This window comes from Protopterus annectens, chromosome 3.part1 (assembly GCF_019279795.1).
Source record: "Protopterus annectens isolate FY-2018-M chromosome 3.part1, PAN1.0, whole genome shotgun sequence".
Taxonomy (NCBI): domain Eukaryota; kingdom Metazoa; phylum Chordata; order Ceratodontiformes; family Protopteridae; genus Protopterus; species Protopterus annectens.
In genome coordinates, this window is record NC_056732.1 from 326,210,888 (window position 1) to 326,224,296 (window position 13,409).

A 13,409-nucleotide genomic window follows, 5' to 3' on the forward strand; every position below is an offset into this window, starting at 1 on the left:
TAAGTGTGCAGAGTATTCCCCCATATAAGGGGAACACAAGTACGACAGTGGCTTTTCATCTGTCCTTGATTTTGCAGAATGTTCTGGGTTTCTATCATATTTTTATACTGTTGATTTATGCTTATTATTCAGAAAATGCATGCTGTCGCAGTGCCCTGTTGCTCTGTGTTAAAGTAACAATGCTTTAATGACCATCAGGTAAGCTTGTCTGAGATTGTAAGATGCAAGTAACCTTTAAAAAGCATACTGTTAAATAATTACCAACACTGAAAGCCTTTTTGTTGACATGCAGAGAATATTTACATAACTAGATAATGTACAAGCCTTCGGTATTGAAATGCATACAACAGTATTTGTAATAAAGGACAGGATTACAGTATTTTCAGAAGCTCATTACATTTTTTGGAGATTTGCAGTCATCTTTGCAGGCTTTACCCGTAAACTAAACAGAATGCCAGTCTATCATGTGTGGTCCATAACATGTGCAGTAATCCTTTAAGCAATTTATCTTGAGCTTGTTTCTTGTTTGCTGTTCATTTTTTACTTTGATCATGTTTTCCCCATGAAACAAGTAGATAGTTGTTGTCAGGCAGCAGGTCTTTTCTGGATAAGAAACATTTTTACAAGTGGGGGTATCACAGAGATTGCTACTTTCAGCATGTTACTTGGTACTTTTATAAAGCTGAATATAAATTATAATTAGAACTGCAGTGCAAGAAGAAGCTAGTTTTTTTATACTTGATTTTGACTGGTATTCCAGTAATGTATTTGAAAAAGCTATTTATTTTTTCATGCCTCACAACCTTTTTGTTTCCATCTAGATATTAAGTAAGCTGTCATGTAGCCAATGCATTGAAATATTTTTTTCTTTTACACTTCATTTTGTCTTGATTGGACTCTTGTAATGAAGGTTTGGCACCCAGGGCAGCGTATTTAATTAAAGTCCTAGTTGTGGTTTTGAGCATAGCTCCACCCCTTTCTAGTTGACCACACCCCTCCCCACTGGTCCCACCCTTTCAGCTGTCTCCTGCAGCCCCCTTTTAATTTGAAGTCACCAGCCGCCACTGGCTGTAGCTGGTTCATCTAGCACACTGTTCCCTGAAGAAGTGCTCAGTTCTTTAAGCAAACAGCAAAAAAAAAAAAGGAAAGGAGACTTTTGTATCATTTCATTTCCTACAGCAGCCAAATCCACACCCTGAAAATAAATAGAAAAACAAATAAAACTTTGGCTTTTACTGTAGAAATTCAATTGGTACTCTGCACCATATGGATTTCTAAAGATCCATGCACCCCACCCAGCTTTTCTGCTTTGTTTAAGCTGTAACAAACCAATATTGATTTGCTACACTAAGCACTTTTCTGGATTGCCATTTTGGTACAGAAAAAAAAAAAAAAAGAAACAGGTACTGTTGATCACCTCCCTTAACCATGATCCCATGTGGCTGCCCCCTTTGCCCTACTGTTGTTAAGCTACAGAGTGAAGTAAAAAGATAAAATCCCATCCAGCTTCCTCTCTCTCTAGGCTTTTGATTCTTTAGTTTCTTAGCACTGCTATATTTCGTTTCTGTTTTTCTTATTACAAGCAGCATTTGCACCTTACCTTAAACTAAGAGATGATTTCCCATCCAAACTTAACTGTTAATGAGTCTGAAATAAAACCACTCAATCTAACAATATAGACCGACTTGATAGTGTAAGGTCCTGTGCCTGTTATTAATTAGATATGTACGCTCCCATCAGCCCTAGTCCTCATTATTTTCTCTTCTCCTCTCTTAAACAACACACTGTTTTACTCTGAGTTTACAACTACCCAGTGACAGTGGATGAATATCCAGCTTCTGCTGTGTTTAGATTTACTCACATGCTCATCTGCAATACAAAATATGTATATGAACTGTAAATGGCGTCATTTAATAACTTGTTTTCTTTGACAGTCTTACAGGTTTGTTTTTGTTTCTCTTTCAGCAATTATGCTTGTTTCTCTAGCCATACAATTCAGGTTGTTTTACACGTTAGTAGAAACAAACCTTATGGAAATAAGCAATTAATTGAAACTACTTCCAAAATCACAGCAAAGTAATAAAACATTTACAAGAATTAAGGAAATTATCCATCAAGTCTGGCTGGCTCACATTGGGGTTTTATTACAATCTGTAAAATATACAGGAATCTCAGATGTATTGAAAGAGTGCAGGTTAAGTACAGAAATTCAAGCATTTTCAATTTTTATATACATGCTAATATTAAATCTTCCCATAAAAACCAATGAACAGATTAAAACGCTGTTCTTTTTTTCAACAATGTTCAGAAAACCAGCTGAGCATTTACCATTCAGTTTGTCATCCAGTTTTCAAAATACAAAGAATAAATGGAAAAGAAAAAATACAGCTCTTCATTCTTTATGTATACAATCTAAGTATGCAAGGCTATTTTTTCCTGCCTGTGGTATAATGTTTCTACCCATCTGTAAAAAGAGTAACCTTTATGCTAAACAACCAGTTCTTATCTACAGTTTAAGAGGACAAAAAGGTCAGACTTCACAACAGTTCTTTTTTTCCTAACATTTTAAAATGGCCTTAAATTCTCAAGGGAAATAACAGGGGTTCTTAAAATTACTTTTCAGCACTGTGCTATGCTTTTACTCCATTTACATTTCTGGAAATACATGACCTTTCAATGCAAAGGCAACTTAGAAAAAAAAATATTTTTCCATTTTTATACAGAAAAATCATTGGTTTATAAATCTTCAGATGAGCTTAAAACTTCACAATGTTCTAGGTGCCTTACAGTGCCTAAATAAAACATCTGTAAAAGACCTAACAGTGCACATTTCCATTAGCTATGAACAAAAAGAGCAGTGCTGGCATAATCAAGACTAGGATAAGAAAACATAAAGGCACAAAATTAATTGCACAAACAGTGAGAAAACATACAGACACAATTTGTGGAAATCACAGTTTCCAACATCTGAGTGCTATTAACAACCAACAAGTGGCAATGACATAAAATATAGATTTTTTTTTACTCAAGCTGTCCCTGGTATGGGAAATAACATTGACATTTAAAAGAGTATACCTCAGCACAGAAATGAAATTTAAAACGAATGCTAGTGGCAGAAAAAACTAATGCTAACCCTCAGTTCAGAACTTTATACATTTTCACCCTGACTGCACCTGGTTAGCTGGTTCTTATTCAATGTCTAAAAAAGTACAACAAACCCATTACTGTTTTCTCTCAAAAATACATTTATTTTTTTCACAGAGTATTAACTGTAGACATGCCAGTTTTCATGGATCTGGAAGTCAACATATATACACCAGCTTAAGCCTTGTTTTCATTAATACTTGAGGACTGGCTGATAAACATTTCGGTTTGAGTTGGCCTGTATCTCTTCCAGTTGTTAAATACATACGTTTCTTGAATTAAAAAAAATAATAATAATAATAATTGTTTGGTCCTTTGGCAATCCGTTGTGCACAGAAAGGTTGCTGTCCCAAAGAGGTTTATTGCCTACCAGTAAGTTTCAATGCTGTTCACCAGTTTTATTAACTGTACATTAGTGTTATTTAGCCTTATGAATTCTGTAAAGTGCATGGCTATAAAAACCTTGGCACTGTGAACATAACATACAGCAACATAAAACAGACTGGCATCATCTTATTTCAGACAGCAGTTTCCAAAAATATGACGCAAACTAGGTAGATGTTCCTCTTACCGGTTTCTGAGACCATTACTTTGAAGCACATATTCAGGCTGTACCAAAATCATTCCACAAAGCCTATGATCCTAAACTCTTCAGGCTGGCTTCTTTTTTCAGCCAAAAACTGCTCTCCCAAAGTGCATTGCCTGGTTTCTAGCGATGTAACTTTGCCCATCTAAGTCCCATGAACATGATCAGTAAGTCTCAGAATCTGAGTCATTAAGTTCCTCATCCTCTGTATATAGGTACCCATCTTCCCTGCCGATATTGTTAAAACTGCAGTAAGAACTATGCTCACTTCTCACAATTGGTAAGGATTCAAAAGTGACAGTCTTTGATGTGCTGGTATAATGATTAACAGCATTGAAAGAGAGGGAAGGCAAAGTGCTGCTGGGAGATATAGGCATCATGGAAGCCAGGATGAGAGCTAGACAGTCAGCTACATCTTTATTTGGAGCACAAGCCAAGGCTGGCGTATAACCTAAAATGAAGGAAAAAAATATGTCTAATCATTATGCAGCACTTCACAAGTAACTGATACTTTAGTATTTGAAAAAGAATAGCTGTTGAGAGTGGCTTACACCTAATGACATCAAAGGCACTTAAGTTCAAAGTCACATACACATCTTAAAACATGTACAGAAACAGCAGTCAATTATATCCTACTGAACATTTTGTGCACTGTTAACTTACCATCAAATATGATACACCTGACAGTGCTCCTACAAGATGAACTATGCATTACTAAATTGAGAAGTGCATGAAGTGACAAAGGGATGAAGCTGGTGAGGGAAAATGTTGGTTACAGACCTATGATAATTAATGATCTTTTTGTGGATCTTAATTCATTATTTCCTGGTGCTCTGTGTTAAACTCAGTAGACAAGGAATTTAGGTACAAAGGGTGGATCATTTAGAAGGCAGCTAGCCCGAATGATGCAAGCTCCTCCCTCCTATAAACAGCCTCATCTACTGTGAAAGTAAAAGACAATGGAAAAGGACTCGGAAGCTTATAAGTGGTGAATATTGTAATGATATACGAACCACGAACTTCAGCCATACCAACAAAACAAAAAATAATTTTATGGTGTCATCAGTGCAGTAACATGCATTATAATCCCTTGTCCAAGTAAATTCTTCACTTGTAACACCCACAGAGGTCTTTAGTAATGCATTTTATATTGCCATAATGGATTAACACGGTAAGAATAAGCAGAAGTATTTGAGTTTTTGTTGACCCAGCTGTGTTCCCTTGGAATGGGCAAGTCAGAATGGGTATCTCACTGTAGAGATTTATGTATAAATTATCACTTCAGTTTCTGAAACATGGCTTTCAGTTAATAAACTGAAGTTGTAAAGATATGTCAAAACAATGTGACCGTAATAAAGATGGCTATACAACTGTCTGAAAGAATTGCTGACTATGAGGGAAAGGAGTGGGAAACAAGGTCGGAGATTATGCACTTTTAGAGTAAGAGGATGGGCATGAGGTGAGATACCTGTACACTGACAAAGGTTTTAGGAATGTGGCTAGGAAACACTGGTTTAATAATACTATCATTTCATTAAAACTTTACAGGAAGACACAGAAAATTAGTTAAAGGGTAAAAATCCAGAAGTATACGGTGGTACCAAACAAAAAAATCGATAACATGAGTCTCTCTCTCTCCTTTTTTTTTATTAATGAAACAATAATGGTTATATACTAATACAAGCTACCTTAAGTACCTTTATACAAGATGCATTCAATTCATTTTGTTACTGTGATTCTTGGAAAGAAATGGAATACTTAATTATTTGACTGACATGAAATGAGAATGTTATGTTTTGACTTAAGTTCATAGATAAAACATTGTGACTATACTTAAGGTTGAATACAGACTAAGATTATGCCATAAGAAAAATAATAATCAATTCCAGACTCTAACATGAGTATTTCAGACATAGATCCTAGATTTTTGATAATGACTGTAAATAACTTCTCTGTGTGAGTAGCAATATCAATAAAGAATTAAAGTCTTAGTAACAGTATAGATCTACATGAAAACTATTTTTTGGGAACTCTTAATTGGTAGAGCTTAACTTCACAGAATGAGTCTTAAACCACCCATGAGATATCTTGGAGGGCAAGAGATGGTGTAGCTGAAGAGGTGATACATTCAGGTTACCTTTAGCAAAGATCATATCAAGATCAAGGCAATTGAGTCTGCAAATATTTCACCTTGCCATTTCCCGCCCTAGACTGCACCTCCCCTCTCAAGAAGGGATAACCAGTGAAGCCTGGGGTGAAATTATAAATACCTGTCCAATTATCCAAGTCCTGCTTGAAGGAAAATAGTGTATCACACTGCTTGATCTGCAGGGGGAGTCTATTCTAAAGATGGGGAGACGCTAAGTAAACAAGCACATTTATAAGTACCTAAGACTTAAGGGGAAAGAACTGGAACTACTTCCTCTATCCATTTTGGGAGACTAACTCTCTGGGGCAGATTGGAAATTATTCTGTTCCTCTTTGTTGATATAGTATGGAACTGCCAGGATGTCCAGCTTGATCAATAAACAGCTGCCTTAGAAACAGAGCAAAACTTAACTGACATTTAGGGAACTCAGAAAGACCGCGAACATTTCATGTGTATGTATTTGTGAGGCCTCACCATACCAGCAGAGGACTCCAGTTGTGACCATCACATACAGCTGGAAAGAAAGGCACACACCTTTACTATGTTCTGAGGATTTGTCCTGTTGAGCCTTTCTAAACAAAATTCTCTGACACAGTTTATCTCTGTTGATTCCAGTGAGACTTAATATGCAACTGAGGTATTTTATATGCATAAATGCTAAAGGAACTGGTATTATGACTTCTGAAATCAGAATAAGGATGCATAAGACATTCCTGACCTTAATTAAAATTTCTTCTTGAAGGGAAGTGAGAGTGGGAAAAGAAGATCAGGAGACAGAAAAGGCTCAAGCAAACTTTTAGTGTTTTGCAAGAAAGGATTTTTTGTTACTGGTACACTGATTGATCTGTCTATCTATGTAAATAACTACCCAAACACCCCCTTTACTAACTTGATAACAAGAAAATCTGTTAAGCACATGTATGGTATGGCTAAATGACTTGCTGAGAATTACACATCATGTGGATAGGGACTGATAGATTTAAACCAAAGACTACAAGACAAAGTCTGTTTAATCCTCTGCATAATCTGATGGATAGAATTGTAAGTTGCCCAAATTCACTTTAATACCTAAATTCTGAAAAGAAACAGCCTCTCTCTTTATTGCTGACTATTCTCTGTGGTACATGTAGCTCTCAGCCAGTCATAAAAGAAAGCTAGGACATGAATCCCTTTCTACTGCAGCCACTATTACATTACTAAAGCATTTGGTGAAGGGAGACGGCAATGGTAGCACACTAAGTACAAGGTATCTCAATGTATAAAAACATGTGCCACATATGTCTACTGCTCAGAATCACTCTCCCATGTGTAAGACAAGGAGAAATAAGCACAGATATCAAACAACCTTTCTTGTACTGCAGGAAAGTATTTAGGTTCTGGAGAGGCAAGTATAATGGGAAGGCAAGGATAAAGAAGAAAATACATTTGTGTAAGTTGGACTTACTCATAATGGTAGATGTTAGAATTCTTCGCTGTTGCAGTAGCCCTTATGCTTGTGTGTTGCCCAAGACACAACTATTGGCCAACTTCCAAAACCTCTAGCTTCCTCCCCCACTTCCAGTCTGCCTGCTGATTGGTCAGCCCAAAGGAGAGAAAATCATCAGTCATTGTAGAAAATCTTCAGGACTTTCAAGTAGCAGTATTGTACCCATCCTGAACTAAACAAATAAAAAATTTTCCCAACAATAACTATATACAATGCCAGGAATGGAGGGTGGGTCAAGAATTTGAACGAAGAATACAAAACACACAGGTAGAGTGGCCAGCACTCCTGCTGCAGTAGACTTAAGGCTATAAGGGTTTGATTACCAAAACCTATCCAACCCTAAGAAAGAGGAAGCACATGGATCCAGATGCCTCTGGAGAATGCTCATAGAAAATGCCAGTCCTGCAGCTAGAGAAAAAATCCAATTTGCAATGCCTTGCAAAAGTATGAACAGAAGACCATGCAGCTGCCTACAGTATACAATCAAAGAAAACATGGCCCTCATAGTGTGTGTCTTGCTATCGCCAGAAAATGGTTTACCATAATGGGTGCAACAAAAGGCAATAGCCAAGGACAACCATTTGGAAATAACCTGCTTTGACAAAGTCTGTCCATTCTTAGTCCCAACATAAGAATTAAATAGCTGATCAGCTTTTCTACAGGACCTGATTCTGTCAAGACAGTATCTGAGCTGGCTATGCACATCCAGAGTACGTAGAATCTTCTCTATTGTTCTAATGGTCAGGAAAGAACATTGCCAGAGTGACGGCCTGATTCAAAGAAAACTCTGAAAAACTTTGGGCGTGAATTAGATATTTATTCTGAATGACACTCTACCCCCATGGAAGAACAGACAGGGTTTACTCACCATGACAGCTTGCAACTCAGACACTCTTCTTCCAGATGTCAGAGCAATGAGAAGAACAATTTCCCATGTTATGAACCTTAAATCTGATTGATGTGTAGGTTCATATGGAAGTGTGTTTCATTTTTCCAGCACAAAGGTAATACCGCGGGAAGAAGCAACCTGTTTGTGTGGTGGTCTCAGGTATAACACTCCTTTCAGAAACTGATTTACTAAAAACACCGAAGGAAGTGGAGGATTCAGGGGCAGACATGTTGAAATGGTAGGAAGATGCACCTTGATAAAGTATTGTGAAATACCAGAGGTTAGTAACTCACACAAACTGGCCCTTATAGGTCTCTGGTTATTGGCTAGGCACCAGCTAGAAAATCTCTTCCTCTTGCCAATATACAGTTTTCTAATAGGTTTTCTTGCCTCCTTTGATTACTTGCTGCACTTCCTCTGGTAAATTAGTGCCTAAAAGGTATTAGAATTGAATCATCCAGGCAGTTAGATGAAGATGCTTGAGATTGGAGTGCATAAAAATTTCCCCATTTTGTTTGAGTAGGTCCAGTTTGTGAGGAAATTTGTGGTAATTGCCTTTGGGCAATTGAAGGGATAAAGAATGTTGTTGTCTTTCGGCTTTTCCCAGTTAGGGGTCGCCACAGCGGAATTCCGGTCCGCTAATGATTGGCAATAGATTTTCACGGTGCCAAGTTGCCAGCTCGACACCCAACCTTCAAAGAAGGCATGCCCATTCACACGTTTTTTGGAATGCCACTTGGCCTGCGGGGAGGACATGCAGACTCCACACAGAAGGCACTCCCCACACACTAGCTGAGAATCGAATGGGAGAACCTTTTGCTGTGAGGCAACAACGCTACCGCTGCACCACCGTGGGAATGAATAGTTGTGCAACATCTTACCATAACCACAGATATCTTTCTCTTCTATGTTACAGTATTCTTTACATACAGTGGATATAAAAACTGTACACACCCCAGTTAAAATGCCAGGTTTTTGTGATAAAAAATGAGACCACAATAAATCATTTCAAAACTTTTCCCACCTTTAATGTGACCTATAACCTGTACAATTCAATTGAAAAACATCTGTTAGGGGAAAAAATATAAAAAGCGTACAATAAGCTGGTTGCATAAGTGCGCACACCCTTAAACTAATACTTTGTTGAAGCACCTTTTGATTTAATTATAGCATTCAGTCTTTTTGGGTACACACCTGCCATCAATTAAAGAGACTCTGATTAACCCTAAATAAAGTTCAGCTGTCCTAGTAGGATTTTCCTGACATTTACACAGTTGCCTGCTACAGCAAAAGCCATGGTTCGTGGAGAGCTTACAAAGCAAAAAAGGATCTCATTGCTGAAAGGTATCAGTCAGTAGAAGGGTACAAAAAAATTTCCACATCAGTGGATATACCATGGAACACAGTGAAGACAGTCATCAAAAAGTGGAGAAAATATGGGACAACAGTGACATTGCAAAGAACTGGATGTCCCTCCAAAACTGATGAAAAGATGAGACGAAATCTGGTCAGGGAGGCTGCCAAGATACCTACAGCAACACTGAAGGAGCTGCAGGAGTTTCTGGCAAGTACTGGTTGTGTACTACATGTGACAACAATCTCCCGTATTCTCCATATGTCTGGACTATGGGGTAGGGTTGGCAAGACAGAAGCCTTTTCTTACACAGAAAAACATCCAGGCCCGGCTAAAACTTGCAAAACAATACATCAAGTCTCCCAAAAGCATGTGGGGAACTGTGTTATGGTCTGAAGACACCAAGGTTGAACTTCTCTGCGACAACTCCAAAAGGTACCTTTGGCACAAAAACAACACTTCGCATCACCAAAAGAACACTATCCCCACAGTGAAGCATGGTGGTGGTTGCAGTATCATGCTTTGGGGTTGCTCTTCTTTCAGCTGGAACTGAGGCTTTAGTCAAGGTGGAGGGAATTATGAATAGCTCCAAATACCAGTCACTTTTGGCCAAAAACCTTCAGGCATCTGCTAGAAAGCTGAAGATGAAGAGGAATTTCACTTTTCAGCACGACAATGACCCCAAGCATACATCCAAATCAACAAAAGAATGGCTTCACCAGAAGAAAATTAAAGTTTTGGAATGGCCCAGCCACAGCCCAGACCTAAATCCAATAGAAAATCTGTGGGGTGACCTGATGAGGAGTGTGCACAAGAGATGCCCTTGCAATCTAACAGATTTGGAGCAGTTTTGCAAGGAAGAGTGAGCAAATATTGCCAAGTCAAGTTGTGCCATGCTGATAGACTCCTACCCAAGAAGACTGAATGCTGTAATTAAAACAAAAGGTGCTTCAACACATTATTAGTTTAAGGGTGGTGCACACTTATGCAACCAGCTTACTGTACGTTTTTTATTTTTCTAATGTATTTGTTTGTTTTTCAATTGAATTGTACAGATTATAGGTCACATTAAACATGAGAAAAGTTTTGAATTTACTTATTTTGTCTCATTTTTTATATCACAAAAACATGGCATTTTAACAGGGGTGTGTACAATTTTTATATCCACTGTATATATGTTTTACTCTGCCCATCAACTCAACATCTGGCGTGCATACAAAAGCGTATAGCCACTGCCAGTTCGTGGGATGTCACATGTAGGTACTGATATCAGACATAAATGGGACGTCCACACGCACCATCCTCAGAATAGATTAGCCCCATGAGGAGCAAGAGTCCAAAGGGCAAACAAAAAAGGAAGTCATCCTAGGAGAGAACAAGTTGTTGGGGGAGGGCAGGGGGGGACAGAATACTGCAACATAGAAGAGAAGGACATCTATGGTTATGGTAAGATTTTACACAACTATTCTATGTCCTAATTCAGTGTTTCAGTATTCTTTACATATGGGAGAGTACAAAAGCTCAGAAGGAACCCAAGGAGGAGGGGGTCGAGGAAGAATGTGAAGAAATATTTTCTACAGATCCATGCAAAATTGCTCTAGCAAACCCTAACCTGGATCTAGAGATAAAGTCCAACTTGTAATGTTTAGTAAAAGTATGAATGGATGACCAAGTAGCAGCCTCCAAAATGGAATGGGCATCCAGACCTTTAAAGAAAGCACCTGATGAGGCAACAGATCTGGTAGAGTGAGCTCTGACAAGAGGCTGGTAAAGATTTCCCATGAAAACCATTGTTTGGAAACCAGTAAACCCAAGACCCCGAGATGAAATGACACAAAACGTTGATCAGACTTCCTAATAGATTTTGTTTTGTCTAGGTAAAATCTGAGTTGCCTATGCACATCTAAGGAATGTAAAATCCTTTCACTAGAGGATTGTGGTAAAGGAAAAAATGTGGGTAGCTGAATGGCCTGATTAAGAGACAACTAATTCACCACCTTAGGTATGAAAGATGGGTTAGTTCTCAAAGACTCTCTATCTTTGTGGAACATCAAGAAAGGAGGTGAAACCATTAAAGCCTGAATCTCAGAAACCCTTCTAGCAGAAGTTGATGCCACCAGAAACACTGTTTTCCATGTGCAATACTTTAGAAAAGTAGAGGCAGCTGGTTCAAAGGTAGCCTGGGTAAGCCTTCTCTAAGACATAGTTGAAATACCAAGGAGGAGGCACTGGTTTCCTGGTAGGTTTCATATGTAAGACGTCTTTAAGGAAAAGTTTAATCTCCAGTCTGGAAGCTAAAGGAGGTGTCAATGGCAAACAAGCAGACAGAGCAGAGTAATGGACTTTCACTGAGGAATAAGCAATTCACTCAGGTAAGAAAGCACTATTGGAAAGTCCAAAGAAAGCGGGTCTAGCTTGGTTTTCTGACAGCAAATAGAAAATCTTTTCCATTTGGAAATGTAAGATTTTCTAGTGTTGGGTTTCCTGGCCTCCTGCAAAACCCTAAGCATGTCCTGTGAGTACAGGTGTCTGAAAGGAATCAGAAGTTGATCACCCAGAGAGTCAACCATAGAGTTGACAGATGTGGGTGGATCAAGGTTCGTTTGCCCTGTGTGAGTAGGTCTGATTGGTGAGGCAACTTGTGGTGATGGTGCTTGGCTAATTGCAGAAGAGGGAACCAGTGCTGTCTTGGCCCAAAGGGGGTCACAGCAAGATTTCTGGTTTTTCCTGTTGAATTTTCAGCAGGACTTTCTGAATGAAGGGGAAGGGGGGAATGCATAAACAAACATCCCCTTCCATGACAGAGAGACAGAGGGTATCCATCTTCCAAGCCTAAAGGTGAAGGACCCTGGCACAAAAAAGATGAAGTTGTCTGCTCTGAGAGGAGGCAAAGAGATCCACTTCTGGGGTACCCCACCACAGAACTAGATCCAGAAACACATCCCTGTGAAGCATCCACTCGTGGGATTGTGTCATGGATCTGCTTAATGCATCTGCCACCGAATTCTGAGCTGAGGGAAGATGTACAGCATGCAGAATTACATTGTATTGGATAGCCAGCTCCCATGCCTGGAGAGCTAGATGACAAGATTTGGTCCCGCTCTGCTTGTTTATGTACCAAAGGACAGGGGTATTGTCGAAGAATCTTGACAGGACCTGGTCAGAAAAGAGGGTGAAAAGGTTGCAAAACCGGAATCAAAGCTCTCATCTCCCGGATGATGATGTGTTCCCTCTGTTGAGCAGGGGACGAAAGAGCCTGAATCTTGATGGAAGCAAAGGTTGCCCCCCAACCTAAATCTGAGGTGCATGTGAAGAGTGTCTGAGAAGGTTGAGGCATGAGAAGAGGAAGGCCTGGATTCTGAGATAGCTGCTGGATCCACCAAAGCAGCTTTGTTTTCAGGCAATTGAGAAGAGGGACCAGGGCATCCAAAGGACGGGCATGCTGACACCAAGTTGCCTTCAGAAATCACTGAAACTTCCTCATGTACAACTTTTCAAAAGGGAGCATGGGAATTGTGGAAGCCATGAATCTGAACAATCTTAGAAATTCCCTGTCCGAGATAGACGGAAGAGGCAGAAGGGCTTCCATGTAGCCTGTAAGAGAGAGAACCTTGTCTGAGGGGAGAAAAAACATCATCAGGTCTGTCCTGAATCTGCATTCTAGAAAAATGAGGTCCTGAGTTGGGGTAAGACTGGATTTTTTGAAATTTACAGTGAATCTCAACATCTGAAGAAAAGGAATGGCTAATTTAAGGTTTAACCTTAGATGATCTGGGCTGTTGGCCAGAAAAAGAAGGTTTT

General features: G+C 39.0%; 1 protein-coding gene across 1 annotated transcript in view; it reads right to left on the reverse strand.

Moving 5' to 3' along the window:
- Positions 1 to 2,118: 2,118 nt before the first annotated feature.
- The window catches only part of ANKRD28 (ankyrin repeat domain 28), a gene marked incomplete in the record, with an annotated part of 2,819,689 nt that continues 2,808,398 nt past the window's right edge, over positions 2,119 to 13,409 (reverse strand). Inside the window, 1 exon segment of the mRNA XM_044066773.1 lies at positions 2,119 to 4,181. Coding sequence (XP_043922708.1) covers positions 3,895 to 4,181 — 287 coding nt within the window.